The sequence below is a fragment of the Lepidochelys olivacea genome (genome assembly GCF_965140295.1).
Source record: "Lepidochelys olivacea isolate rLepOli2 genome assembly, chromosome: 3".
NCBI classification, from domain to species: domain Eukaryota; kingdom Metazoa; phylum Chordata; order Testudines; family Cheloniidae; genus Lepidochelys; species Lepidochelys olivacea.
The window spans coordinates 151,131,371-151,156,114 of NC_140413.1; the positions used below are offsets into that span (position 1 = coordinate 151,131,371).

General features: G+C 43.5%; 1 protein-coding gene across 1 annotated transcript in view; it reads right to left on the reverse strand.

The window, feature by feature from the left end:
• The window catches only part of BTBD9 (BTB domain containing 9), a 291,643-nt gene that overhangs the window by 62,362 nt on the left and 204,537 nt on the right, over nucleotides 1-24,744 (reverse strand). Inside the window, exon 9 of the mRNA XM_084623356.1 lies at nucleotides 19,994-20,101. Coding sequence (XP_084479482.1) covers nucleotides 19,994-20,101 — 108 coding nt within the window. The remainder of the gene's footprint in view (nucleotides 1-19,993; nucleotides 20,102-24,744) is intronic.

Below are 24,744 nucleotides of genomic sequence, written 5' to 3' on the forward strand. Positions count from 1 at the left end.
ACAGCTACAGTTGAGCGTTCTTTTTCATCATTGAATAGAATTTTGTGTTCTGAAAGAAGTCGCCTTCTGCCTGATCACATGAATGAACTAATGAGCATACTAACTGAAGGAATGGAAGTACTGGACACACGAGAAGCCACCAAAGATTAATGCATTGCATTCAAGAAGTTAATTAACAGAGTTGTGCAAAATTATAACAAGAAACCAAGAAAGATGTAGAGCTTCATAGAAGGCTTGAGTAGCCAATTTTAATTTGTGTGATGATTTTAAAATCTAATAAAATGATCATGAAGCATTTTTCAGTTTTTACTATGGTGCCATACAGCCCACCTTCACCCTCACGGTCTCACCCCTCATCGGCCCTGACCCCCCTGCCTGTAAATCTGAACACCCCCCCCCCCCAATTTCAATTCCTGGGGAAAACACTGGGCTGGGGAATACCTTTCTGCTGCTCTAGTACTAAGATCTGTATTTCCTGTGCCTTCATTTGCCGCTTGTATGTTCTCTCTTCTATTTTGATCGCTGCCATTTGTCCTGTCCCTTGTAGTTGGCCTTGGCTACCTAGGTCGCCTCCATTCACCACTGGTGAACCCGCTCCTCTGCCTCATTGTTGGCTTTGGCTGCCTCGATCATCTCTAAGCACCGTTGGTGATATTCTGCTACCACTGCAGCTTTTCTTTTTTGTGCTGCAGCTCATGCAATCATCTCTCGGATTGTCATCTTTGCCATCTGCACACACAGGCCTCTGTCTCTGTGGAGCTGCAATTTGGCCAGCTCTACCTGCACAGCTGTCTCCTGCAGGGGTTAATGTCTGGCTGGTTTCCCAACCCTGGGTCACCTTCCTCTTCCTCCTCCTGCTGCTGCTCAAAATACCGGATGAACAAGCTTCTCAAATCCTCTGCTGATCTGTCTTGCTCCGGAAAACCATATTTCAAACATTGGCTCCCAAGCTGCTTTTTATCCACTGCGTCCAAGGAATCTGACTCATTTCCCTCCTTCTGTGTTGCATTTCCCTTAACCCAAAATAAACAAAAGAAAATAATAAGCCATAGTTCGTACTTTGCTTCTTCATTTTTGAATCCATTGGGGTCTGCTTAGCAAGTGTTTGGAGTGTGAACCTCAGTAGGCTGATATTGGTGTGCAACTCCTATAATGACTATACCACTATGACATTTTGGAGATCACCCAGACTGGGAACGGTTTTTCATACAGCCTGCCCTGTAACTTTGGAGTTCCTTGGTGCCATGAGGCCACAATTCAACACCCTGACACCAGCAGCCTGTTTACAAGCACAAGGTCTCACCCTGGCTTCCACCAGCCTAGTTACTCCTTGCAAGGTAACACCAACAGCCCTTCCAGTCCCGAGTCTTCCTAAATCCATACTCCCAGAGTTCTTAACTACCAGATACTTGGACCATTCCTCTCTGGTTCATCATTCCTGACAGGGCAAAACCAGTCCCCCAGTTATCAATTCATTTTGTGTCACATACACACACAACATGCAGTCTGCACATCAGAGACCTGTTTCGCATAAAAATAAACAAAAAGTTTATTTAGCAGAAAAACCACAGATCTCAGGTGAAATAGTGAGGGAAAGCAAACATATACATGTTACCCAGAAAATAAACAAAGACGTGACTTCATGCTTTACCACTTTCATATTAGATAAAATCTCTTTTCTATTACAAGTTACTTATTGCCTTAAAACAGTTCCACATTGTACCCACTAGCTATAGGGCAGGATCCAGTGTTCACAGGCAGTGTCCCACTAAGTCTTTGTCTACACCAAGCAGCTTTTAGTGACATGGCTGTACTGCTTATGCCACGCTGCTAAAAGGTGCACAGAATAGCTGCTGTTTGTCAAGCTCTCCTGCCTACAAAAAACTTCCAACCCCCACGCGCGGCAGCAGCTTTGTCAACAGGAGAGCGCTCCTGCTGACAAAGCGATGTACTCACCAGCGCTTTTCATTGGTAAAATTTTTGTTGTTCGGGGGTGTGGTGGTTTTTTTTTTTTAACACTCCCGAATGACAAAAGTTTTGCCGACGAAGTTCCAGTGTAGACAAAGCTTTAGAGGCTGTCCCTCAGTTTCTGGATGAAAACTTCACTTTCAAGCCTCCTTTTTAACAGGATTTCTCCACCTGCACCCACTTTTTTTCCTCTCCAGGTATGGTGACTCAAGGTTATTCAGAGTGGGATAAATTCTCTCTTGAGTTGATAGCCAGGATTTCTCAATGTCCTCCCATTCACTTTAATGGCCCACCGTTGTCTTTTTCTGGGTTGTACGATGGATTGTTACTAGAGTGCAGTTTTGTGTAAATATGTGTCATGCGAAGTGCCTCTCCCTGTCTGGTCACTCATTGCCCTGCCTGCAATGAAGTCGAGCCAAAGATTATGGACGCAGTTCTCTAAATACACAAATACAAAAATTCATAACCACAGTGGGTATACATAACTCAAAATGACCTTGAAGTTCAGAACATTACAAGCTTTCATAAAAGACCTTACTCGATATACTTCCATAGTACAATAATATAGCATTCAATCAATCAGTTCAGCTGCTTATTTTTGGGGCCTAAACCTTCTGTTCTCCCTTTGGGATGTCTGTACTCTGATCATCACAAAGAGTATGCACCTATAAGTACTGCAGACAGATACCAAAGAGAGCAAGAGAGACAAACTCATGCATATTCAAAACATGAAAAATAAATTCCTCACTACTCAAACCAAAGCATTATTATGCTTTATGAGCTAATGTCTAATAGGAAGTCAAAAAAGAGAAGAATGAGGGAGAGGAACAGAGAATGCATTTGTGTATGAGCAATACAATTAGGTCAGTATAACTATGTCTCTTAGGGGTCTGAAAAATCCATACCCCAGAATGAAGCAGTTAAACTGACCTAAGCCTCGGTGTAGACTGTGCTAGGTCGATGGAAGAATTCTCCTGTCAACCGAGCTATTGCCTCTCAGGGAGATGGAGTACCTACACCAATGGGAGAACCCTTCCCGTCTGTGTAGGTAGTGCCTTCACTGAAGCAGCGCAGCTGCACCACTATAGTGTTTTAAGTGTAGATAAGCCCTCAGCAGGCGCTAACTGTGGAGAGAGGGAGATAGTTTGTATTTAAGATATAATCTCTTGTAGTAAAATAAAAACAATAACTTGAGAGTTTGCAGTTTTATCATAGTAGCTGTTGAGCTGATCTTCAAGATTCATACCCCATGAGAGGCAGAAAGTCAAAGCCACTAGAGAAAGTTAAAGCTAGTTTAAGAATGTATAAAATGATTTAATTAAAAACATCTCCCCCTGAATATTTTTACTTTGTTTTTAAATGCAAAACTAAGCATTAGACATGCTGGACATATTTAAACTTAGCAATTTCTCATCAATCTTTGCAAAACATAGATTTAAAAATTCAGAATATTAGATGAAAAAATGCATAAAAATCTGATCTATTTACCACCACGGAAAGCAAGTACAAACCTCTTCTTATCAAAGACAAGTGGAAAACTACCAATTATTCTGCAGTATTACAAACTAAACATCCTGCTTATCCTGTTGCAGGACTACAACTCATTCAGTTCTTCCGGATTCATGTGGCTAAGGTTATTTTTGAAACAACAAAAGTAACAATAATGGCCCGTGGATTGATTCGATATTGTAAAAGCAATGTTGACTATTACCACAGAATATTGAGCTGTTAGAGGGGCCCTGGGGGTTTCACTCTTGTGGGTCCAGAGGAGGAACAAATATCATTTTCCCCAGCCAGTACAGCTGCACTCACCCCAGCATCTTTTTTCAGTGGTGCTGTCCTGGGTAAATAAGTTATGTTCTCCTTTCCTCTGGGATATTAACTAACTAAAAGTTTGCTTTTCGTCATCAAAATGGAGTCCTTCTAAAAAAAAAATTCTGTGAATTTCAGTTCATGCACATTCCTTGTCATGAAACATTAAAAAAAAAAATGCATCCAGCCCACTTTCAGCTGTGATCTTGTCAGATTTTACAAGCTTGTAAGGGTAAGCCCAGGTCAGTGCTTGGGTGAGAGTAAAATCTAATACCTGCAGGAAATTGTATTTCTGATTCAGTCAAGGGCCCTCTTTTCTCTGAGACAATATTGGACCAATACCCCAGCATGGTGCTAGGGTTACTGTGCTGTCTTTCAGAAGAGATATAAAACCAAGGACCTCACTACTTTTAACGGCAATACTTTGCACCTTTATGCTGCCTTTTTATACTGCGCTTGCAGAAAACCCAGAAGATTTTTGTAGCTGAACAGCAGCAATCAAGAGTATTGGGTAAAAGCAGGCAATGAAAAAAACAGCATCTGAGACTGACCAGGGACTGGAAAACCTTTTCCGTAGCCTCTCTAGGTCACTGTTAGAGGACACAGAGAAAAAGAGCTAGATATTAACCACAACTGATTAAAATAAAAGCTATCAAATGCAACTTTAAACACAGAATATTCAGAATTCTGAGTGCCTCCTTAAATACTGAAATGTAATACAGGTCTATTTTTTATCTGTGAAACCTTATTATAGAATACCCTCTCCCTTTAATATACCAGGTACTTGAGGCTGGTACTCATTTTCTTTCCTTTTGCTTCCCTGAGAATCCTTTACAGTGTGAACACATTAGCACAAGGAACAGTAGTTCAGTACTCTATTGTTCAAGGATCTTATGTTCAATAATTAAACAAAGTGACCCCTTTATGCCTATCTGACTTGTTTCAACACAAACACTGCCAGTGGTGTAATGAACAGATTAATGAGAAGACTTTTTTATTCTTGTCAAGTGAGACTTGAATGTAAGCTAAGCACTGGGACAATTTCCCAGCTGTCTTGCTATAATTTGTGCTATATTTTTTTTTTCATTCAACAAACAAGGCTAACAGTGAATCTTCAGAATCTTGGGCAACACATTCTGGAGAACACAATACTGAGGTGAGGATAATTCAATGCAAAAAAGACATAATTATGCTCAAAACCTACAATGTTTGACTCCAGAGGTCCAGGGCAGTTCCTCCTCTCCTGCTCCATTGGACTATAAGCCATATATGAGAATACATAACACACATGCAACACATGACTCTGAAACATGGATATCTGGGCTGTTTGTCTCCCTTTTCTCTGCAGAACAACTGAATTCATCATACCAAGTTATAGATTATAAATGCTTGGCAATTTTTGTTTAGAAATTAAATCCAAAATCCAGTTTTCAATAAAAGATATGTAACTAATAAGTATTTTTTTCTTCTTCTAAATATTTGAACTACCTGAAAAAGGCCAAACCATGTTTTTTGAAATATGGTTAAAAATTATGGCTTTTAGCCACTGACCTTTCTGCATTTCTTGACACATGATGATTTATTATATGGGGGAAAGGACAGAAAAGTGGAACACCGTAGATGGACAGATAACTTCATTGGGAAAAGTATACTTAAATCCCACTCTAGAAAATGTAAACTACAAAAATAATTGGACTTATGAAGTATCCTCCTCCCAACAGATTTTTACATGGGATTCACTGATTCAGTCCTAATGGTGGCAGTACAAATGGCATCTACATAGGAAATGAATGCTGGGAGATGAGCTCAGAATTTGGGAAGTGGAATAGCTATGGTAAGCAGCATGCACATGTTGTAATAATAAAGAGGTCTGGAAACTTTTGAACATGTACCACCACAAAGCACTCTAGTATGGAAGACAAACAAAAGTCAAGTGGGAAAAAAAGGTAAATAACGACAATGTGCCTTTAGTTTTGCAATAATGAAACAGTACTTTCCGTTATGAAAAAGATAAAACTGGACTGAAATAGTCACACAGATAATTGGTGTCAAATTTCTAGGAATTGCATATGCATAAGCCATATGTTTGGTCTTATCTACAAAATAATTCCATGGATAGAATTTTCCACGGGGAAACCGAGCACTATAAAATAAGTACCATAGATTAGAATCCATTTCACAATAACAATACAAAAGAGAACTTCAAAGATCAACATTTCAGGTGATATTAATCTTGGTGATAGTCTGTTTTGTTTTTTTTTAATCATGGTACTTATTTTATCAAAAGTAAGAATCATTAACCCAAGGAATGATTCCTTCTGGCCTTTGGTTTCTTTTCTTTTTAATATGAATTCTAGACTTCTTGTCAGTAAATTCTTCTAACAAGTACACGTCTCTATTGTTCAAAACTAACAAACTCAAGCAAACTTGTCACAAATGTCTGCCCTTTAAAAAAACAAAAAAAAACAAAAAACAAAAAAAACCCCAGAACCTGACTGGTTTTCATTACTGTCATACTGCGTAGAGAAAAACAGGGTTTAGTTTGAAAGCCGAAAAAATTTGCCTACATAGAGCATCTTTAAAATGACAATTACACAATCAGTGTGCATTAATTGGCTCCCATTTAAAGACAGCAAGCGTTCCCTGTGAAGATAACAACACCCCGGCTTCTCTTCCTCGATCCTCAGCCTTTTGAGACTGAGTGAGAGAGAAGAGGTTAGGAATAGCCTGTCACTGGAGGCTTTGAGCACTGAATTACTAATTCAGGCAAAATACTACATTAAAATACCATTACCCTGACCAAAGGCAACACATTCAGAGTTTAAAAGGAATTTTCACACTTGGGTAGACTATCAAATACAGTATATGCTACTTGAACAAAATTCAATTTACTTTCCCTTTGTTTCTTATTATTTTCTTTGACATTCTTACTGATCATCAAAGAAGTCTGCTGAAGTTTGAGTTTGCTACCTTTATAGTTTGTTCTACTCCTCCTGCTGGGAATCCAGCAGGCTAGTTTGGGGACCTCACAATCACTTTCAAGACAACAGTCTACAAAGGATTAGAAATTCAGTACAGGATTAGGCAGACAGACAAGCCAGGTTGCAAGGGAAAAAGCTCTTATCCAAGCACATCTTTAAGAACAGCAACAGGGATACAGAATATCTCTAGCAAAGTAAATTGTTTTGGTTTAAACATTCACTTTTTTTCCAACTCTGCGAGTCTGTCTGTCTCTCTAAAGCTGAATTTCATCCCTAATTCTCCCCATTTTCTTTTGCTATTGCAACATATGCTGCATTGTAAGAGACATCACTCATTTTTCTACGGTTCACAATAGAGAACAGTATTAGCTGTACAACTTGTGCTAAAGACAGTAATTGGAGAATTTCAGACAACCATGAACATAAAACGGTTATATTATATAAAGCTTTCTGTAACTGTTATTCTTTGAGATGTGTTGCACATGTCCATTCCAATGTAGGTCTATATGTGCTCTGAGCACAGCTGCCAGAATTTTTTCCCCTAGAGGTATCTGTCAGGTTGGGTCCGGGGCCCTCTGGTGCCGTGCGCTCATAACACTGGTATAAAGGGCCCTGCTAATCCACTCTTCCTCAGTTTCTTCTTACCAACTGACTCCGATAACAGGGGTTGGAGGTTGGGTTTTGGAATGGACATGTACAACATATCTCGAAGAACAGTTACAGAAAGCTTAATAACCATTTTTTCCTCTTCAAGTGCTTGCACATGTCCATTCCAATGTCGGTGACTCACAAGCAGTTGTACAGGAGGTGGGCTTGACGTTCAAGGACAGGCTTACTGCAAGACTGCACGGCTGCAGCTGGAGTCATTTCTAGCCTGCCGGGTGATGGCATAGCGCATTGAGAATGTTGCTGATCTGCAGATGTCCTGAATAGGAACTTGCGCTAGGAAAGCGGCCGAGGGGGCCTGTGATCTTGTGAAATAAGCAGTCATGTTAGCAGGGGCCAAGAGTTTGTAACGCCCAGATGCATGAAGTAATCCAGGATGAAATGGGAAGGCCCTTCTTTCTCTCTGCAAATGCTATGAACAGCTGAGTCAATCTGTGGAATGGTTTGGTAGTTTATATACAGAAAGCCAGAGCCTGTCTAACATTCAAAGAGTGTAGGCACTGTTCCCCTCTGCTCGCATGCAGTTTAGGATAGAATACTCAGAGGAAGATTGCTTGACTGCAGTGGAATTGCGAAACCACCTTTGAGAGGAACGACAGGTGTGGATTCAGCTGAATCTTATCTTTGAAGAAGATCATACATGGGGGTTCCAACGTAAGGGCCCAGATCTCTGAAACCCTTCTGGCCGGAGAGATGGCTACTAAGAAGGCCACTTTCCAGGAGAGATGTAACAACAAGCATGTTGCTAGTGGCTCAAACGGTGGACCAGTGAGTTTTGACAGGACGAGGTTTAGATCCCAGGGAGGAATGGGTTCTCTAACCTGGGGGTATATCCTCTCCAGGTCTTTAAGAAAACAGATAACCATCTTGTGCGAAAAAATGGATCGGTTGTTGACCTTGGGATGGAAGGCTGAAATGAACCTTAAGTGAACCTTGACTGAAGAGAGGGACAGACCTTGTTGTTTCAGAAGCAGAAGGTACTCCAAAATGAGCTGTAGTGAGGACTGCATAGTTGAATTCTCTGTTGGTAGGACCAGATGGAGAACCACTTCCATTTTGCAAGGTAGGTGGCCCTGGTGGAGGATTTTCTACAGCCCAGTAGGATTCTACAGACTTGCTCCTCATGATTCAGTCATGGAGCTTCCAGGCCACCAGATGAAGAGAGCTAAGTTTCAGATAGGAGCTGCAGGGTTGGTGCATAGGAGTCAGAAAAGGGACACGCCTCTGCTTCTGGGAGCTGCTTGAAGTAAGAGCTGCCTGGAGCCTGCACCCCTGAGCCTCTCCCCGCGCCCTAACACCATTCCCCCAGCCCTGATCCCCCTCCTGCCCGCCGAACCTCTCGATCCCAGCTCGGAGCATTCCCCTACACCCCAAACTCCTCATCCCTAGCCCCACTCCAGAGCCCGCCCCCCTCCCCGCCCCCCAAACCCCTACCCCAGCCCTGATCCCCCTCCTGCCCTCCGAACTCTTTGGTCCCAGCCCAGAGCACCCTTCTACATCCCAAACTCCTCATCCACAGCCCCACCCCAGAGCCCGCCCCCCACTACTGGAGCCCTCATCCCCCCTCCCCCGCACCCTACACCCCCACCCCAGCCTGGAGTCCCCTCCCGCACCCTGAACTCCTCATTTCTGGCCCCACCCTGGAGTCCGCACCCCCTACCACAACCCAACCCCAATTTTGTGAGCATTCATGGCCCACCATACAATTTCTATTCCCAGATGTGGCCCTCTGGTCAAAAACTTTGCCCACCCCTGCTTTAACTAGTACAAAGTATATGCGCTCTGTATGCTTTGCCATAGGAGGGAGGGAGGCAGGGGTTTGCCACAGTGCCCTGACTGGGTCCATAATGGTCTTGTTGAGTGGTAGAGCAACACTAGAGGGACCTGCCGCTGACAACATATCTAGAAGTCTGTGGATTGTCTCCTTGACCACCTCTGCTTGTATACCCGAGTTTGAGGCTCCCAGCTTTACCAAGTCCTGATATGCCTTGGGTTCATCTTGCGGCGGGGAGACCCCTGCTGCCACCATTGCCTCATCTGGGAAGGAGGAGGAAGAGGCGATGACCGGCTTAGGAGCCTCTGTCACTTCCTCAGCGTCAGCCGAGGCCTGCGGGACTTCTTCCTGAAGGTTGGTGTGGATTTGGTACTGGAGTCTGGGTTGGGGTCTCTCAACGCAGTTCTGGGGGTGCCCTGCTCTCTGAAGCCACAGAGTATGATCGCCTTGAGAAGGTGCCCTGGGCCGGGGAAACCCCATGGGTTCCAAAATGGCCATTGCATAGGCACTGGTGCCCATGGACCTGGTGGCCAAGTGTTTGGCGGCACCCCTGTACTTGGGACCACAGTAGTATAGGATTGGTCCGGGGAGCAGTGCACGTGGCTGTGATGATAGGGAAAGTAAGACCACAGTTTGGACTCTGATGAAGAGAATGAACTGCAGTGAGGAGACAAAGGCGGTGCCATTCCCTTCAGTGCCAGTGATCGTCATCATGAAGAAGATTGTGCAGGTGCTGCCAAATGGGGTTTCCTCTAGAGGGCGGTCACCATATAGGGCAAAGTCCAGGAGATGGCTCTCTAGCTGCTCAGCAGGTACTGGCACTGCTGAGTCTTGAACATCCAGGGACACAAATATCAGTAGGGAAAGTAGGTCCATGACCACTGCAAATACCTGTGGAGTCGACAGTACCGCGAACTGGCCAATATATTGTCCGCGTGAGGAAGATGCCAGTGTCAGCGGAGCTTGCAGTGGTACTGAAGCTGAAAGTACCCGCTGCGATGGTGGGGAGGAAGAGCGGTCTGACGTGAGTCTCGCTCTATCCCAGTCCCCCTGCCTGCTTGTCTTTGGCACCGGGGATTGGCTCTTCTCCTGGTGCTTCTGGTGTTTCTTCTAAGGCACCGAAGAAGAAGAATGGTGCCCGGACTCTCAACTGGTGAGAAGAGCACCCAGCACCGAAGCTGAGGTGCTTGATGCTGAGTCTGAGCATGGCTCCAAAGCAAGGCTTAGGGCTGCCTCCATGAGAAGCACCTTCACCTCGCTTCCCGGTCCTTCTTGGTGCAGGGTTTGAAGTCTCTGCAAACCTGGCAGTGGTCTTTTCTGTGAGATTTCCCTAAGCACCTGAGGCAACTCAAATACGGGTCACTCAATGGCACTGACTTGCCACAGGAAGCTTGAAGCAGGGCTTGAAGCCTGGCAACCAAGGCATGCCCCAGCACCGAAATGTGAACAGCCTTGCTGACTAAGTGCACAGGCATTCAAAACTATCTATTAAAAATTATTAAACTATTAGAATTAACTACTAACTACTACAGTACAATAACTATTTACACTAAGAGGTAGGAAAAAGTCACTAGGAGAAATTCCCTGCCCAGAAGTTCCAGAAACCATCACAGGTGGTAAGAAGGAACTGAGGGAGAGTGGGGTCGCCAGCATTATGAGCACATGTATACACCTACACTGAAATGGACATGTGCAAGCACTCAAAGAAAACCCTGCATTTTGCGCATGTGTTCTCTCTCTCTCTGTGTGTATATATACACACACACACACAGAGATTGTGATAGGGTGCTGGGCAAAGGGTTGCAGATTCAGCCCTCTGTCATGCCCACTCCTCATTAGAGGAACGAATTAGAGTGGGCTGGAGGTAACCTGGCCCTTATTGGGGACAGCAGGAGTAAAGGGAAAAGGCAGGGAATGGAAGCAGGGAGATAGCTCTCCCCTCCCACCTGCCTGCAGACGGTGAAGAGTGACTTGTACACGGTGAAATGGTGGTGGAAACAAGCCTGAGAATAAAGTGCACCAGTGATTACTAAACCCAGGCTCTCCCAGTAACTTTGTGAACCTAGCAGAGGCAGAAGCAAAGGGGGCCCTACCAGGCTCTGCTACACGTGGGGGCTCGTCCGGGATCTCCTGTGCCAAAGCAAGTGTTTGGCAGCCCAGAGATGGAGGAGACTCTGCAATAGCTGGTCAAGCAGCAGGAGGAGGTGCAGAAGGCAATGCAATGTTTTCAACAAGTCCACCATCTGGAGAGACAGGCCTTGCTCACCTGGCAGACAGAACAGCAGAAGAGCCTGCAGGACTTCATTTGGGAGCAGGCTGGCATTCAACAACAGCACCTGCAGAAAGTGGTGAATCCCACGGCAGGGGATGGTGCTTGGGCTCCAGGCCAAGGACTATGTAAAATGGGCCCGACAGATGATGCCAACACCTTCCTAGCTGCTGGAGCTGGACGGAACAGGACAACCTGGGCCGGGCAACTGGCTCCCTACATAGCTGGCAAAGCCCAAGCAGCCTACATGGCCCTAAGTGAAGGGCAGGCCAGAAATTATGAAGTAGTGAAGGCAGCCATCCTGGACTGGGTGGGGCTGTCCGCGAAGTACCAGCAGAAGTTCCGGGCAGCGAGGTGAACGGCGGGTTTGCGGCCCCGGGCATTCACCCAAAAGTTAATGGACTGGGCCACCCGCTGGCTGAGGTTGGACACCCAGACTGTGGGGGAGATCACAGACAAGCTCGTCATAGAGCAGTTCTTACAGGGCCTTCCCGAGAACATAAAGGTGTGGGTGAGGAGGCACCAACCGAATATGGTCGAGGCAGTTGTGAAATGTACAGAGGAGTAGATGGAGGCATCCTTTCCCAGGAAGGAAGGATGGCCAAGCAGGGATGTGGAGACCAGGAGAAGGCCCAGAGAAACCCCGCCTGGGAAGGGCCTGAGAATGAACGGGAGGACATGTGAGGGGCTCTCCTGGGGTCCTGACCGGTGGTCTGCTTGCAGTGCGGACAACTGGAACACAAGAAGGGGGACTGCCCGCACATGAATTGTGGATGGGCAGAGTTGTGTGGCTGGGCAAACACTGGAGGGCAGGGAAAGGAGCAGAAGCTGTCCACCATTCCAGTGATGGTGGGGAGGAAACTCCAGCAAGGGCTGGTGGACTCAGCCTCAGCCTGCTCCCTAGTACAAAGGAAGCTGGTGAGGGTGCACTGGTAGATTCCCAGGGCGAAGATGGATATAGAATGTGTCCACAGGGATAGGAGGCAATACACTATGGCCCAGGTGCCCCTTGAGGTTTGGGGCAGGTTTAAGTGGCAACGGGTTGGGGTAGTAAAGAGCCTATCCCATGGTAGCGGGTATGGACTGGGACCCCTTCCCAAAAGGGAAGGTGGGCAGAGGGAGAAGCACAAGACAGGGAAAAGGAGAGATTCCCCTAAGAAGGGGCTAGAAACCCCCGAGCAGAAAACCTCTAGAGAACAGAGCACGAGAAGGAGAGGGAAGCTATGGGCAAGACATCCACCCTAGGGCCCTTGACTGGAGAGCAAGACCCGGTGGAGGCACTTATTAGCAGACCCCCAAAGGAAGAGACGCTGGCTCTGTTGGACAAGCGTGGGGGACAGGAAGCCCTGAGTGTCCAGGAGGGGGCCAGGACCAACCCCGAACCCTGATGGAAAGGAAGGGGGGGAAAACAGGGTAACACCCAAGGGGCTGTGAATCGTGCGAGGACCTGTGGGTCACGGTGGAGCTGTGGGGCCATCCACCCCCATACAATGTAGTTTCTGTGGGTGGGGGATGAAGGAAACCCACATGGAAAGCCCTGGTATTGACCTGAAAGAGGGGAAAAGATCTCCCCATAGAGGGCTCCCCCCTCCCCCAGGAGAGGAAGGAGAGGACATGGAGGTGTGAACCTGGCAGTTCGAGAAGGGGAGGAGGTGTGTGACAGAGTGCTGGGCAAAGGGTTGCAGATTCAGCCTGTCATGTCCGCTCCTCGTTAAGGGAACAAATTAGAGTGGGCTGGAGGTAACCTGGCCCTAACTGGGGAGAGCAGGAGGAAAGGGAAAAGGCAGGGAATGGAAGCAGGGAGGTAGCTCTCCCCTCCTTCCTGCCTGCCTCCGAGTGACTTTGTGAAGCTAGCAGAGGCAGAAGCCAAGGGGGCCCCACCATGCTCTGCTACAGGGATTTACTTATTTTTAAATGTAAATGCTCTTTCAGAATGAGAACTGATATGCCAAGTTTCAACTGAAAGTAAATATTTACATGTAGTTAATAATATAATACACCCTCGCTATAACACCCACTGGAATCCAAGTCTTTTGTTCGTTATAGCCAGGGATTCATTAGACTGAAAAAAAAAAACTATCAAAACGAATGATAAATTACTGGAGTAAGTTAATGAAGTTGCCTTGGATAAAGGCTTTATCATTATTAATTAATTAAGCTAACAATAACCATTTGTGACATGCATCCAGTATTTTGTATTAATTCACTGAAGAACACAGCACAAAAAAACTCAAATCTCAAATTGAAATGGAACATTCAAAACCAGTCAAATATGAAAAATTTAAAAGTGCATCAACAAATTTTCAGTTTTGTTTCAATTCAAAAAATAAGAATGCCAAATGTTGATTTAAGTCTCAGTTCTAAAAAATTAATTAATTTTGCTTTCCTGCGCCGGTTGCATGGAAGCCGGTTGCATGGAAGCCAACATCAGCATTTGATGGAGTTGCAGGATTTTTACTGCCTCAACATCCTGTGTTTACATCAATGCAAAAGCAGTCTCTAACTGAGTTATTGCCTCAGATGCAAGTGGGGCAGGGGATGCTGGTTAGTCTGCCTCATCGATTTCATTTTCTTAGGCATCTGACCTCCCAAACACGTTGTTAATGATGTCTTCATCTGTCAGCATGATGGTAACTGCACACTCATCATCCATGTGAAGCCAGTCATTCACAACAGCTTCAGGATTCTCCACTCCATTTGGCAAATGAAGCGTCTGGACATCCAACAGAAGTTGCTCATTGTCGTCATTTTCTAGTTGGAGCACTTCTGCATCATGATTGACAGTTGGCAGGGAGGACCTTAATGTCTTGTTCCAAATGTTTATGAAATTTCCTGAATGAATATCGGACCACGTGTCAGCTGCAAGATATATCAAATCTTTCAGAGTGAAGGATGTCAAAAAAGTCAGATAGCTTATATTCCTTGTGACTAGGATTTCTCTCAGTAGCCTTTTTCTATACTGCTAATTGAATGCTGCAATTATCCCACCATCCATCAGCTCGATTTTTGACGTTGTGTTTTTAGGTAAGTAGACAATTTTTCTGGCAGATGTCACTAACTGGTGTGCAGGGAGTGCGCTGGGCAGTTGTCCAGGAGTAACAGGACTCTTCCATCTTAATGCACTCAACGTTGACGTTTCTTAACAGTAGGGACATAGTCCTCAATATACCATGGATTAAACATTTCCCATCATTCAGGCTTTTCTGAGTTCTTGTAATTCAATGGAAGTGACTTCATATTAACGTGATGAAAGCATCGTGGCTGTCACGACTTTCCAATGAAAAGTGGGATAATTTTGGAACTTCCACATTTGCATGTTAACAGAACAGAAACATCACCCTTTCCTTCAGAATTCTATATCCCTGCACCATATCTGTTCTCTGGGACAATGTCCTGTCAGGCACACATGTCCAAAACAACCCTGTTTCATCGGCATTGTATATCTCATGGGTTCTCAAACTGGGGTCACGAGGTTATTACATGGGGGGTTGTGAGCTGTCAGCCTCAACCCCAAGCCCCGCTTTGCATCCAGCATTTATAATGGTGTTAAATATATAAAAAAGTGTTTTTAATTTATAAAGGGGGGTCGCACTCAAAGGTTCACTCGCTATGTGAAAGGGGTCACCAATACAAAGGTTTGAGAACCACTGGTATATCTGCTCAAGCATATAACCTCCTTCTAACAAAAGTTGCTTTAGCTTTGGGAGAAAGCTGTCTACAGCCTCATCATCACATGAACAGGACTCACCAACAATTTTCAGTTTCTGAATGCCATGCCTTTTTTGAAATCCCTGCAATTTTTTTTAAAATTAAAGATAATTCAAGGGTTTTTCAGCTCTCCTGTGACTGTTTGCAAAAGAGAACTTGACTAAATGACTGAGTATGCAGGAAAGATAGTGAACATGATTGTACACAATGTCAAATACAAAATAAATTAACCGGAAAAAAAAACCAGAAAAAATATTGCCCCTTCCCCCGTATTTAACTTTTTCCATGTATATTGATGTTAGGAGTTATTTGTATCTATAGTAGGTACAAACATTTCAGACAGAAAGGAGATTTTTCAAGTTGATGGTGTTTCTTTAAATGTTATTAACTCCATTGGATTGTACTGTTTTTGTATCCACTGTGCTTTTGTAAGTTTGAGCTTTAGGGCAGAGACCTTTATTTGTTTAGCACAGATCATTATCAGGGGAGCTGATAGAACTGTCTATACTTAATGTTGCCCAACACTTCCCATTACATGACCTTTTTTTAGTTGATTATACCATTGCCAAACTTAAAATTATTCAGGCTGATATTTTCCATGCCAGGTGTCAGCTTCAGGTTGATGATTTCTTCTGGAAACTTTCAGCAAAAAAGGTTCAGCAGTTTCTGAGCATGAGAGTAGTGAAAAATACCCTGTTTAGCCCACGTTAAAACAATAAATCCATTTTTTGAGAACTTCTAGCACTTCTGTCCTTTGCATCTCGGGCTTGAAATTGAGTGAGAGGGGTGCCATGGAAGTGCCATTTGCTATTTCCATGTTAAAAAAAAAATTCCAAATTTGGCCAAGCTATAAACTTTTTTAAAGCCTCACTTCAAACATGTTCACTAGAAACTTTGTTCAAGTTTGACAGCTAATATATCTGAAGATTCTGCTTGCTCTGACCATGGTCTTGCACAGTAGTAGTTCTTTCCTTGCAATTGCTCTTTCTGGCTGCTGTAGGGCTGCGTGGTGGCACGCACAGAGAATGAGAGCAGAGAGACTGCTTCTTCTGTGCTCTCAGTCTCTCAATGCTTCCCTTGATGGTGATCAAGCAACATGGAGGATGATGCAGCCTGTCATGAATGCAGAGGGAACAAAAGCCAGGCCTGGGAGTAAAGTTGCCAATTTGGTTGGATGTAGTCCTGGAGGTTTCATCACGTCATATAATCTTTAATTAATCCTGGTGGGTTGGTAACCCTAGCTGAGAGCAACAGGTTGGTGGCAGAGGGAGTAGATTGGGATGAGGTACCTGGGGAAGGAAGGGGGGTGGGTAGGTGATAGGGAAAATGGTAGCAGATGGGGGGGGGGAAGACTGGGACTGAGAGCCAGCAGGGAACTGGGAGTTATGAGTGGGGGGAGGAAGGAGACTGAAATCAGATGCAGAACTGGGGGCACTGGATGAAACTGACTGGGAGTGGCTGTGTCCAAGGGGTGAAAACTGGAATGAGGAGCAAGGAGCAGGACACAGGTCTGGGAGAGGGACAGACTTGAATGGTTTAAGAAAAACAGTATGTGATCATGTAATTAAAGACTATCATAATGCATATGCACAAGGGGAGAAAATTAAGGTTGCAAGAGCTTGACCTAGCAACCTTAATATTCTTTCAATGTAGTTTTAAAAATGTAATTTTGGTAGAACAGTAGCTACACTGTAGTTAAAGTTGTGCTACAAAGTTCAGATTTAATAGAAATTTTCAATCTTTATTTCGTAAAAATTGCAGTGAAATGGCAAAAACCTTAACAGAATATAAACTTTGAGCACTATTTACATTTTTTATGGTGATTTGATGAAAAATGAATTGATATAGAAAGAATAATAAAAGTTCAAAAATCACCCTTTTTTTTCCACTGGATTGTTCTCACTTTCACCCCTTTTAGAGGAAACACCACACACTGGGACTCATCCTTTGGCCACTATGTTGCTCCTCATGTGCTCATTCCAAGAATATCATTTATACATTTTTACCTATCACAGAAAATATGTGAGCCAAGGTGAATCTACCAAATTTTAATTTGATGACAAATTTGCTGTAGCATGAATGCTTGCACCCTCTCTCTCTCTCTCACACACACACACAAGTTTCCTGAGCTACAAAAGAGGAGACCAGAAGTTCAGATCTCACTTCTTCTAAATGCTATTCTCATGCAATTCGCTACCCTTATTACTGACTACAGCCATAAACTCTTATCTAGAAGACAGGGAAGAGATGCTGATCTCCCTTCCACACCCTTTTTCAAAAATAAATTAGCAAAGATATTATGCAAGATCACCGCAGGCAGAAAACCCAGGTCTCTAAAATGACAGTAACCAATCTAATCCACTACACTAATCTGCCTTTTAGAGGGACTAAACCAGTTTTAGTTATTCTTTCACTAAACATTATAAATCACATCCTCTATCCCAGAGCCAGGCATAGACTCCAGGATTCCTGATCACCAGTATTCTTCTGTTGACTAGTAAACAGTTATGTAACTCACTGTAAAAGTGTGTGTGAAATCCCCCTACTGTGTTAGGTCTAGAAAGGGTCTAGCAATTACTTGTGTAGCTCAAACAGTAAGGGCCTAAGATAGGGATGTGTAGGTCAAGGAATTCAAACCCTACTGCTGATTTATGTGGCGGGATGGTATGGTTGCATGTGATTCACACAGTGAAAAGGCCACTTTCAAACAGGGGTTGTAATTAAGAACCATCACATGACACGAGCAACATTAAGGCAAAATACTTTCTCAAATGCACGGATTATGGGACAGTCAAATGTGCTGATCTGTTGATATAATTGTTATAAAAACATATGAAGTCACTATCAAGGTGTTGCATTATAGGGTAAATTAGATTAAGCTGTGTATGGCGTATGTGTATCTGTTGGAGCTAGAAATGAAAGCCTATGGAACATTGGAGTGTATTATTGACTGTGTGTAGGCAAAAAGGTAGAAAGGAATGTACCAGTCTATCCCTTTCTTATTTCCATGTGTGACAGATTGTGGATATATCTTTATCAACTTCTAAACTTCAATTTGTTTTGTGAATCCTATTTTGGTTCAGAGGCTCTACTTTGTATTGTAACCTCCCTTGTGTATCCATTTTGTAGCCGGATGTAATGGGGTTTACAAACCCCACAATAGGCCTGAAGGGGTTAAAAGGCAATACTGGGCCCAAGTAGACCTGCTCCTCCAGGCCTGCTGAGCATGCTCCTACTGGAGAAGTGGGTTGAAAGGAGCTGAGAAGCCCATGCAAATGGTGATGGGAAGGAGGATGACTCCTCTGGGAAGCCAGACAAAAGACTGCCTGAGAGGGCACATAGATCGGGTAAGGCTCATAGACAGTGCCTTCTCCAACCACCACTCCCTTTGAGGTCCTGCAGAGCCTTGCTCCTTTGGTCTCTTTATTAACTGATTGACTGGTTCTAGAGGCCATGCCCCAAACTGAAGGGACATATAGGTAGGAAGTAGCTCAGGGCAGTGGACTTAGACTTGCTGCAGGGAGGATCCTGGTCTGGGACCCAGTGGAGTGGGAGGGCCTGGGTCTGGATCCTCCTACCACACCACTTTAAGGTCTGTTGCCCAGATGTGGGTGGAAACCAGGAGATTTCCAGCTTAGAGTCAGGAACCAGGCATCTATACTATCCTGAAAGAGATGCAAGGGGCTGGAGGGCCAATGGCATACCTGCTAGGCTGTCTGGTCTTCCAAGTGACCTATCACACAGGGGCTTGAGACCTTTGTCTGAGAAGCTATGACAGAACAATCAAGGGTCAACAACATAATGACTATTCCCTACTGGGTTTTCTATGGGTAGGGGCCCTGACTCTCAGCCCAGAAGCTGATAGGGGACATGGAGCCTGAAACTTTCCTAGGAAGAAGCACATGGGTAAATGGAGGACACAGGCTGTTTTAAAAGGGTGTTTTTCTAAGCCAGAGGCCAGACCACAATGACTGGCAAGACCACTGGGCTAAGGAGGGCAGAAAGGGCTACCAAGCCTAAGGATGCAGACCAAGCCTCAGACTCATAGGAGGGCATAAGGTCAGGCTTGGGGAGTGTGCTCAGGATTTTGTTGTTTTTCAAAGATCTGTAACTCTCCAGCATGTACTTTATTAAGAAGCAAGTGGTTAAGAAATTCTTTTGCTAGGCCAGTGTTCCTTGCTTTCCTGTACCTGAAGGGCTAACTGAGAAATCAGAGCTCCCACAGCCTGAAGGGATTGTGGGGGAAAGCATCTAATCAAGTGGGAGCTTGGGAGTGTTGTCAGACACAGGGTCTGTTTGTGGGAGTTTGCTGGAGAGACCCAGAGCTAGAAAAGTGATCAGTCACTACCCTGAATAAAGGGCTCTTAGAAACTTAAGAGCCCAGAATTTGGGACCCATTACAACAGACTGTGTCCATCCAGAAAGGTAGCTGGGCCAGGTTAAGACACCTTGCTTGTCAGGTTTTGGGTAGACAGAGTGTGTCCTACTGCAACCTTAACTGTAACTAAACATTGTTTTTGTTTGCTAATAAATATTACATTGCCAAACCAGTCTGGAAAAATGTGGAACTGGCTTGATCGGCAGCATCCACAAAAGTTGGTTTTGGTTTGAAAGAATGTCTCTTCATCTACACTTGAAGTCTCCACTCCCCAAAATCACATTTGTTGGGGTCTAGTCTCAGTTATTTGCAAGTTATAGGTATAATTCCAACCAGTGTTAGTGAGACGTAATCATGTAAATCTCACACAGATCAATGGGATAATAGTTTGCTTAGTTTCTCCCATGGGCAAATAAGTGGAAAAAAATTAAACTCACTTGCAGGAAACTTTTGTTCGATCAGCCACCATCGTCCATTGCTGCTGATTAGTGGAAACCTCAATGTAGTAACTATAGCTCCGATCATCACAGTCCCAGAGAAGTAACCTGGATAGGGAGAAATAGAATATAGAAGTGATCAGTAAAATTACCACTAAACCAAGCTGCTCATTATTTTTTTTTCAGTCTTTTCTATCTTCTTCTTAATCCTTATTTAGCTAAACTCTTTGGTCTACAATGTGCCTCTAACAATCAATGTTCCCTGTTGATACCCTTTTCCTTTCGCACATTATTTCGGGTATTCCTCTGAGTCCCAACTATTCACACTACTTTACGTTAACGCCAACAATCAATCTATAATATATTCCCTATAGTCATTCTACAATATTCATACAGTTTATTTTTAATTTATTTACTAATCTATATATACTCTATTTCAATTGCCAGGTGGAACTGCCAGTGTATCACTGACTTGAAGATCTGTTCGGATAATGTGGCTGTGTACAGAAAGCACAGCTCAAGGGCTAGAAATAAAATAAAGCAGATCCTGATTGTGTGGAATACTGTCTTCTTGCATATATTCTCTTATTGTGGTGCAAACACAAGGATTACTCACTAACAGAGAACTCAAGGCCTGCATATGAAATGGGAATTTCTCATCTCTATGGATCAAATTGGCAAAGAAAGAAAAAGTAAAACTGGCCTATTCAGGTCAGGTCAGGTCTTAAGAAGGACCCCTTCCTCTACTCATACTACCTAATGAGTGTGCTGTCCTTCAGGAAACACATTAAATGCATTGTTAAGGAGCTCCCTTCACCTTATCTTGGTTTTCCTGCAGTGTCCAGGACACAAGGCACCAGGAATATGGTTTAACTGAGCTCCAACTTTATCAAATGAGACATCTGGGAACTATACGGCAATAGCTTGTCCAGAGCAGGTCATCCTTCCATTGTAACCTGTGCCACCTGGAGGGAGGTGGCCTTCAGCCTCCTACTCCTAAAAGTGTCATATGCTACCTCTGTGATTATTTGTACTGCATTTATGCCTCCTACTCCTCTGTTTCATCTGCTGTAGGGCTGTTGTCAGCTTCCGTTAACCTGTCTCGGAACCATTTCTGGGACTCCACTGCCCTTCCCTCCCAATATGAGGTTTAAAGGAGTGGGAAAGAGAGGGTCGTCTCCTCACTGTACCAAACATTAGAAGCCCCATCCCCATTTCCCACCTTCTTTATGAGATGTGGCTTCCTATTTCTCTTCTAGGTCTGGTTTATTAGGTAACTGAACCCCATGCTCAACAATTACCTGCACTGGGCACCTATGAAAAAAAATAATTTTACAATCTAACCTACCTACTAGGTCCCTGGGCTGTTCACAGGGAGATGAAACCACACCCATCTCAGCCCAATCTGGCAGTGAGATAAATTCTTTTCCAGCACTAAAAAGGCAACTAGCATGATGTCTACAACAAGGTCCACAAGCCCAGTCCTACCATAATGCCAAGGGGGGTGAGGGGGTGGAGCAGGAGCCCCCCCACCCCGCTGCAGAATGGTACCCTCAGACAGTAGGAAAGATTTATAGACCTTCCCCGTGGGTGCATGGGAGTCAGTAGGCCTATGCTGAACCCTTGTCCAACCAATGAGCCACAGAGCTCCGCCTCCTTCACTCTTCAAGCCTGAAGGAGCAGAGGGCGTGTATGCAATCCTTGAAGGAGCCAAGGGTTTTCTTTCCCCTGATATTCCAGACAAAATTTTCCCAAGTCTTGAGGTGGAGTCTATGCTACAGGGACTAGTACACCATAGCTATGGCGCCATAGCAATGTCAGCATAATCCTGTAGTGTAGATGCAGGCTACAGGAATGGAAAGGGTTTTTCCATTGCTGTTGGAACACCACCTCCCCAAACAAAGGTACTGAGGCTGCTGAAAGCATTCTTTCATTGACCTACCTGCGTCTGCATTGGGGATTAGATCGCCATAGCTATGGCTCTTGGAGTGTGCTTTTTTTCACAGCCCAAGTACTGTAACTATGTTAACCTAAATTTTAAGTGTAGACCAGGCCTGAGGCTTGGGGGTGGTGGGAGGGAATCTCATTACATATTTTTCTTTAGAAGCAGTGAAGCATTTTTAAAAATTGATTAATAGATGTGATTTTGTTTATATCTTACATAAGTGCCTGGGCTGGCTGTATACCATTGATTAGCAGGGGTTTGGTTTACAACTAATTGCTTTCTTTGCTGTTGTTTTGATACAAAACTCAATAGCAAGTATGTTTTCAAAACTCTTATCTTTGCTGCTTGAGTTAGGAGTGACTGTAGACAAACTCAACAAACTGCACTTCCCTTTCTTCAAAATAATTGCTCTCTCTTCAGTCTGTGAACCAAGTTTTTAAATGGTAATATTCTAATTAGAAAGCCTGCATTATGCATGTTATGGCAAACTAGATTATGCTGAATGTGGTTTTTTTTATCTTCTATTCATTTCCTTAAGGGATTAATTCTCTATCAGATTAAGAGTTACAAAGATTGAAGTCCTTTGCTTATTCACTGAACTGGGTGCCCTTTAAAAGCTCACAGAAAGTGCCTGCTCCATATTGTTTATGCAGTATGCCTAAATTTGTGCAATACACTAGTGTAAATATTTCAGCCTTTGTGATAATTTGGCTAGCAGATTCTTGTCAGCAAATGTTGCTAACACTAAGGCTGGTGCACACTAGGAACTTATGTTGGTATAACTCTGTGGAAAATCCATACCCCTGAGCAACACAGTTATACTGACCTAATCCCTGGTGTAGACAGTGCTATGTTGACAGATCGCTTCTCCTGTTAACGTAGCTACTGCCTCTCTGGGATGTGAAGTACCTATACAGAAGGGAGAAGCTCTCCTGTTGGCACAGATAGTGTCTTCACTAAGCACTACAGTGTCACAGCTGCACTGGTGTAAGTGCAGACAAGCCCTAACTGTAATGAACATTTGGTATATTTTGATTGCACCTGCTGTCTGCTATGAAATCTAGTGGGACCTGTTCCTACCACAATAATCAGAGCACAACTAACCAATCAAAAACAGCTAGAACTACATTGACCATCTAAATCACTATAAGTAGAGCTAAACATACAAGTAAAAAGAAAACTGTGGAATCTAGTTAGCACAATTAACAAAAGGGGCTAGTCAGGGTTCTTTCCTCAACTATGCACAGGAAACCCTTTTCAAACTACAGTGGGTAAGGATTGTTGCCTGTCACTGAAAATATCAAGAAACATCCAAACTGAGCCAGCTAAATTCTAAAAGAAAATAAACTTGGTCACATTTAAACACTTTTCCAGGAGCAAACTATCAAGCTTGTGTGTCTTTAAGGATCTCTTACCAGAATGCTTAAGTCTCATATAATTTCACTCTCCCCAGTGAGACAATCTTTCTTGCTTTCAGTTGCTACCTCTGCTGTGACAAAAATTACTGTTTAAAAATTATTCCACTCTTCAGAGTTAAACAATGCTGCTGGTAGAGAGGTGAAAATGACCTAGCTGGGAGCTGAACAAAGAGCCCTTTTTCTTATGGGAAAATGCTGTCCATAGCTAAGCCTGCCTTGCTTTAGGAATTCATTTACTAGGAATATATGGGTCCAATCCCTGACCCAAGAATAGTGCTAAGGCCTCATGCTTCCATGATCCTGTGCAAATCAGAACCTGGTAAAACTTTAGGTTTAGCATTATATTTCCTATTTCTCAATCTCAGAAAATTTGGGCTCAGGTAGGCTGAACAAACAGATTTTACAAAGAGACTTCAGAATCTCTCAACTCAATCCCAGACCATTAATATTATTAATAAATAATAATTTAAGACACTAAAATAAAAGGCTTCCAAAAGAAGCCTTTTAGCTCTCATTAGTTCTGTCTATCTGCAAATTAAAAATTCAGAGCTGATTCTGTCAAATTCCCAGAGGCATCTTTTCAGGACTTGGTCAGAAGAAAGATTCAGCTATGAGAAATTCTGCTTCCTCAGATCCTCACTCACCCTGCTTTTCTACAACTGTTAAGGTTGTTTGCCAGCTCAAGACAAGACAGACTTCCGTGTTAAAAGTCTGACAACGTAAGGGTAGAATCCTAGATGTGATGAGTACTTATAAACAACAGATACTGAATCTATTTAACAATTTCTAATCGTAGGCTAAATCTTCTGAAGGATTATAAAGAGGGAAAAAGGCAAAAACATATGTAAATTGTTTTCTTTTATAAAGGCTGAAAAAAAAAGTACCTAATTACGTTTTTCAATGGATTTCTTTCATTATTGGGGACTCAATGCAGTTTCCTTGTGCCAGGTCTTCAAAGTTTTGATCAGGAGTTTAAAATTCAAATATTTCCAATAGCACAGTGGTAATTATAATTATTCTAACCGCTAAATGCTCTAATTAAAACACAAGTGGTGTGGATTGAGAGCAAAAGACTAAGTGGACATATCTCTTTTTTTGAGAGTTGCTCTCATCTCAGCAGTACTTGGCCCAGGTTAAACTACTTGAAAGAGGACATGGCTTTGGGTTATCATTAACAAACAGCGTATTAATTTAAGCCACTCCCAAAGAGATTTAACATGAATGATAAAAATAGACACTTCCTCCTTTGGGATTTGTGAAAGATGCAAAATAAGAATTTGGCCTTTGCCTCCACATTTTTTTTAAGAACAAAGAGAGAAAAGAAATACACCCTGTTTGGAATTTATTCGGCAAGAGCTGTCTTTTCAGAGAAAAAAAGCAAAAGCCTG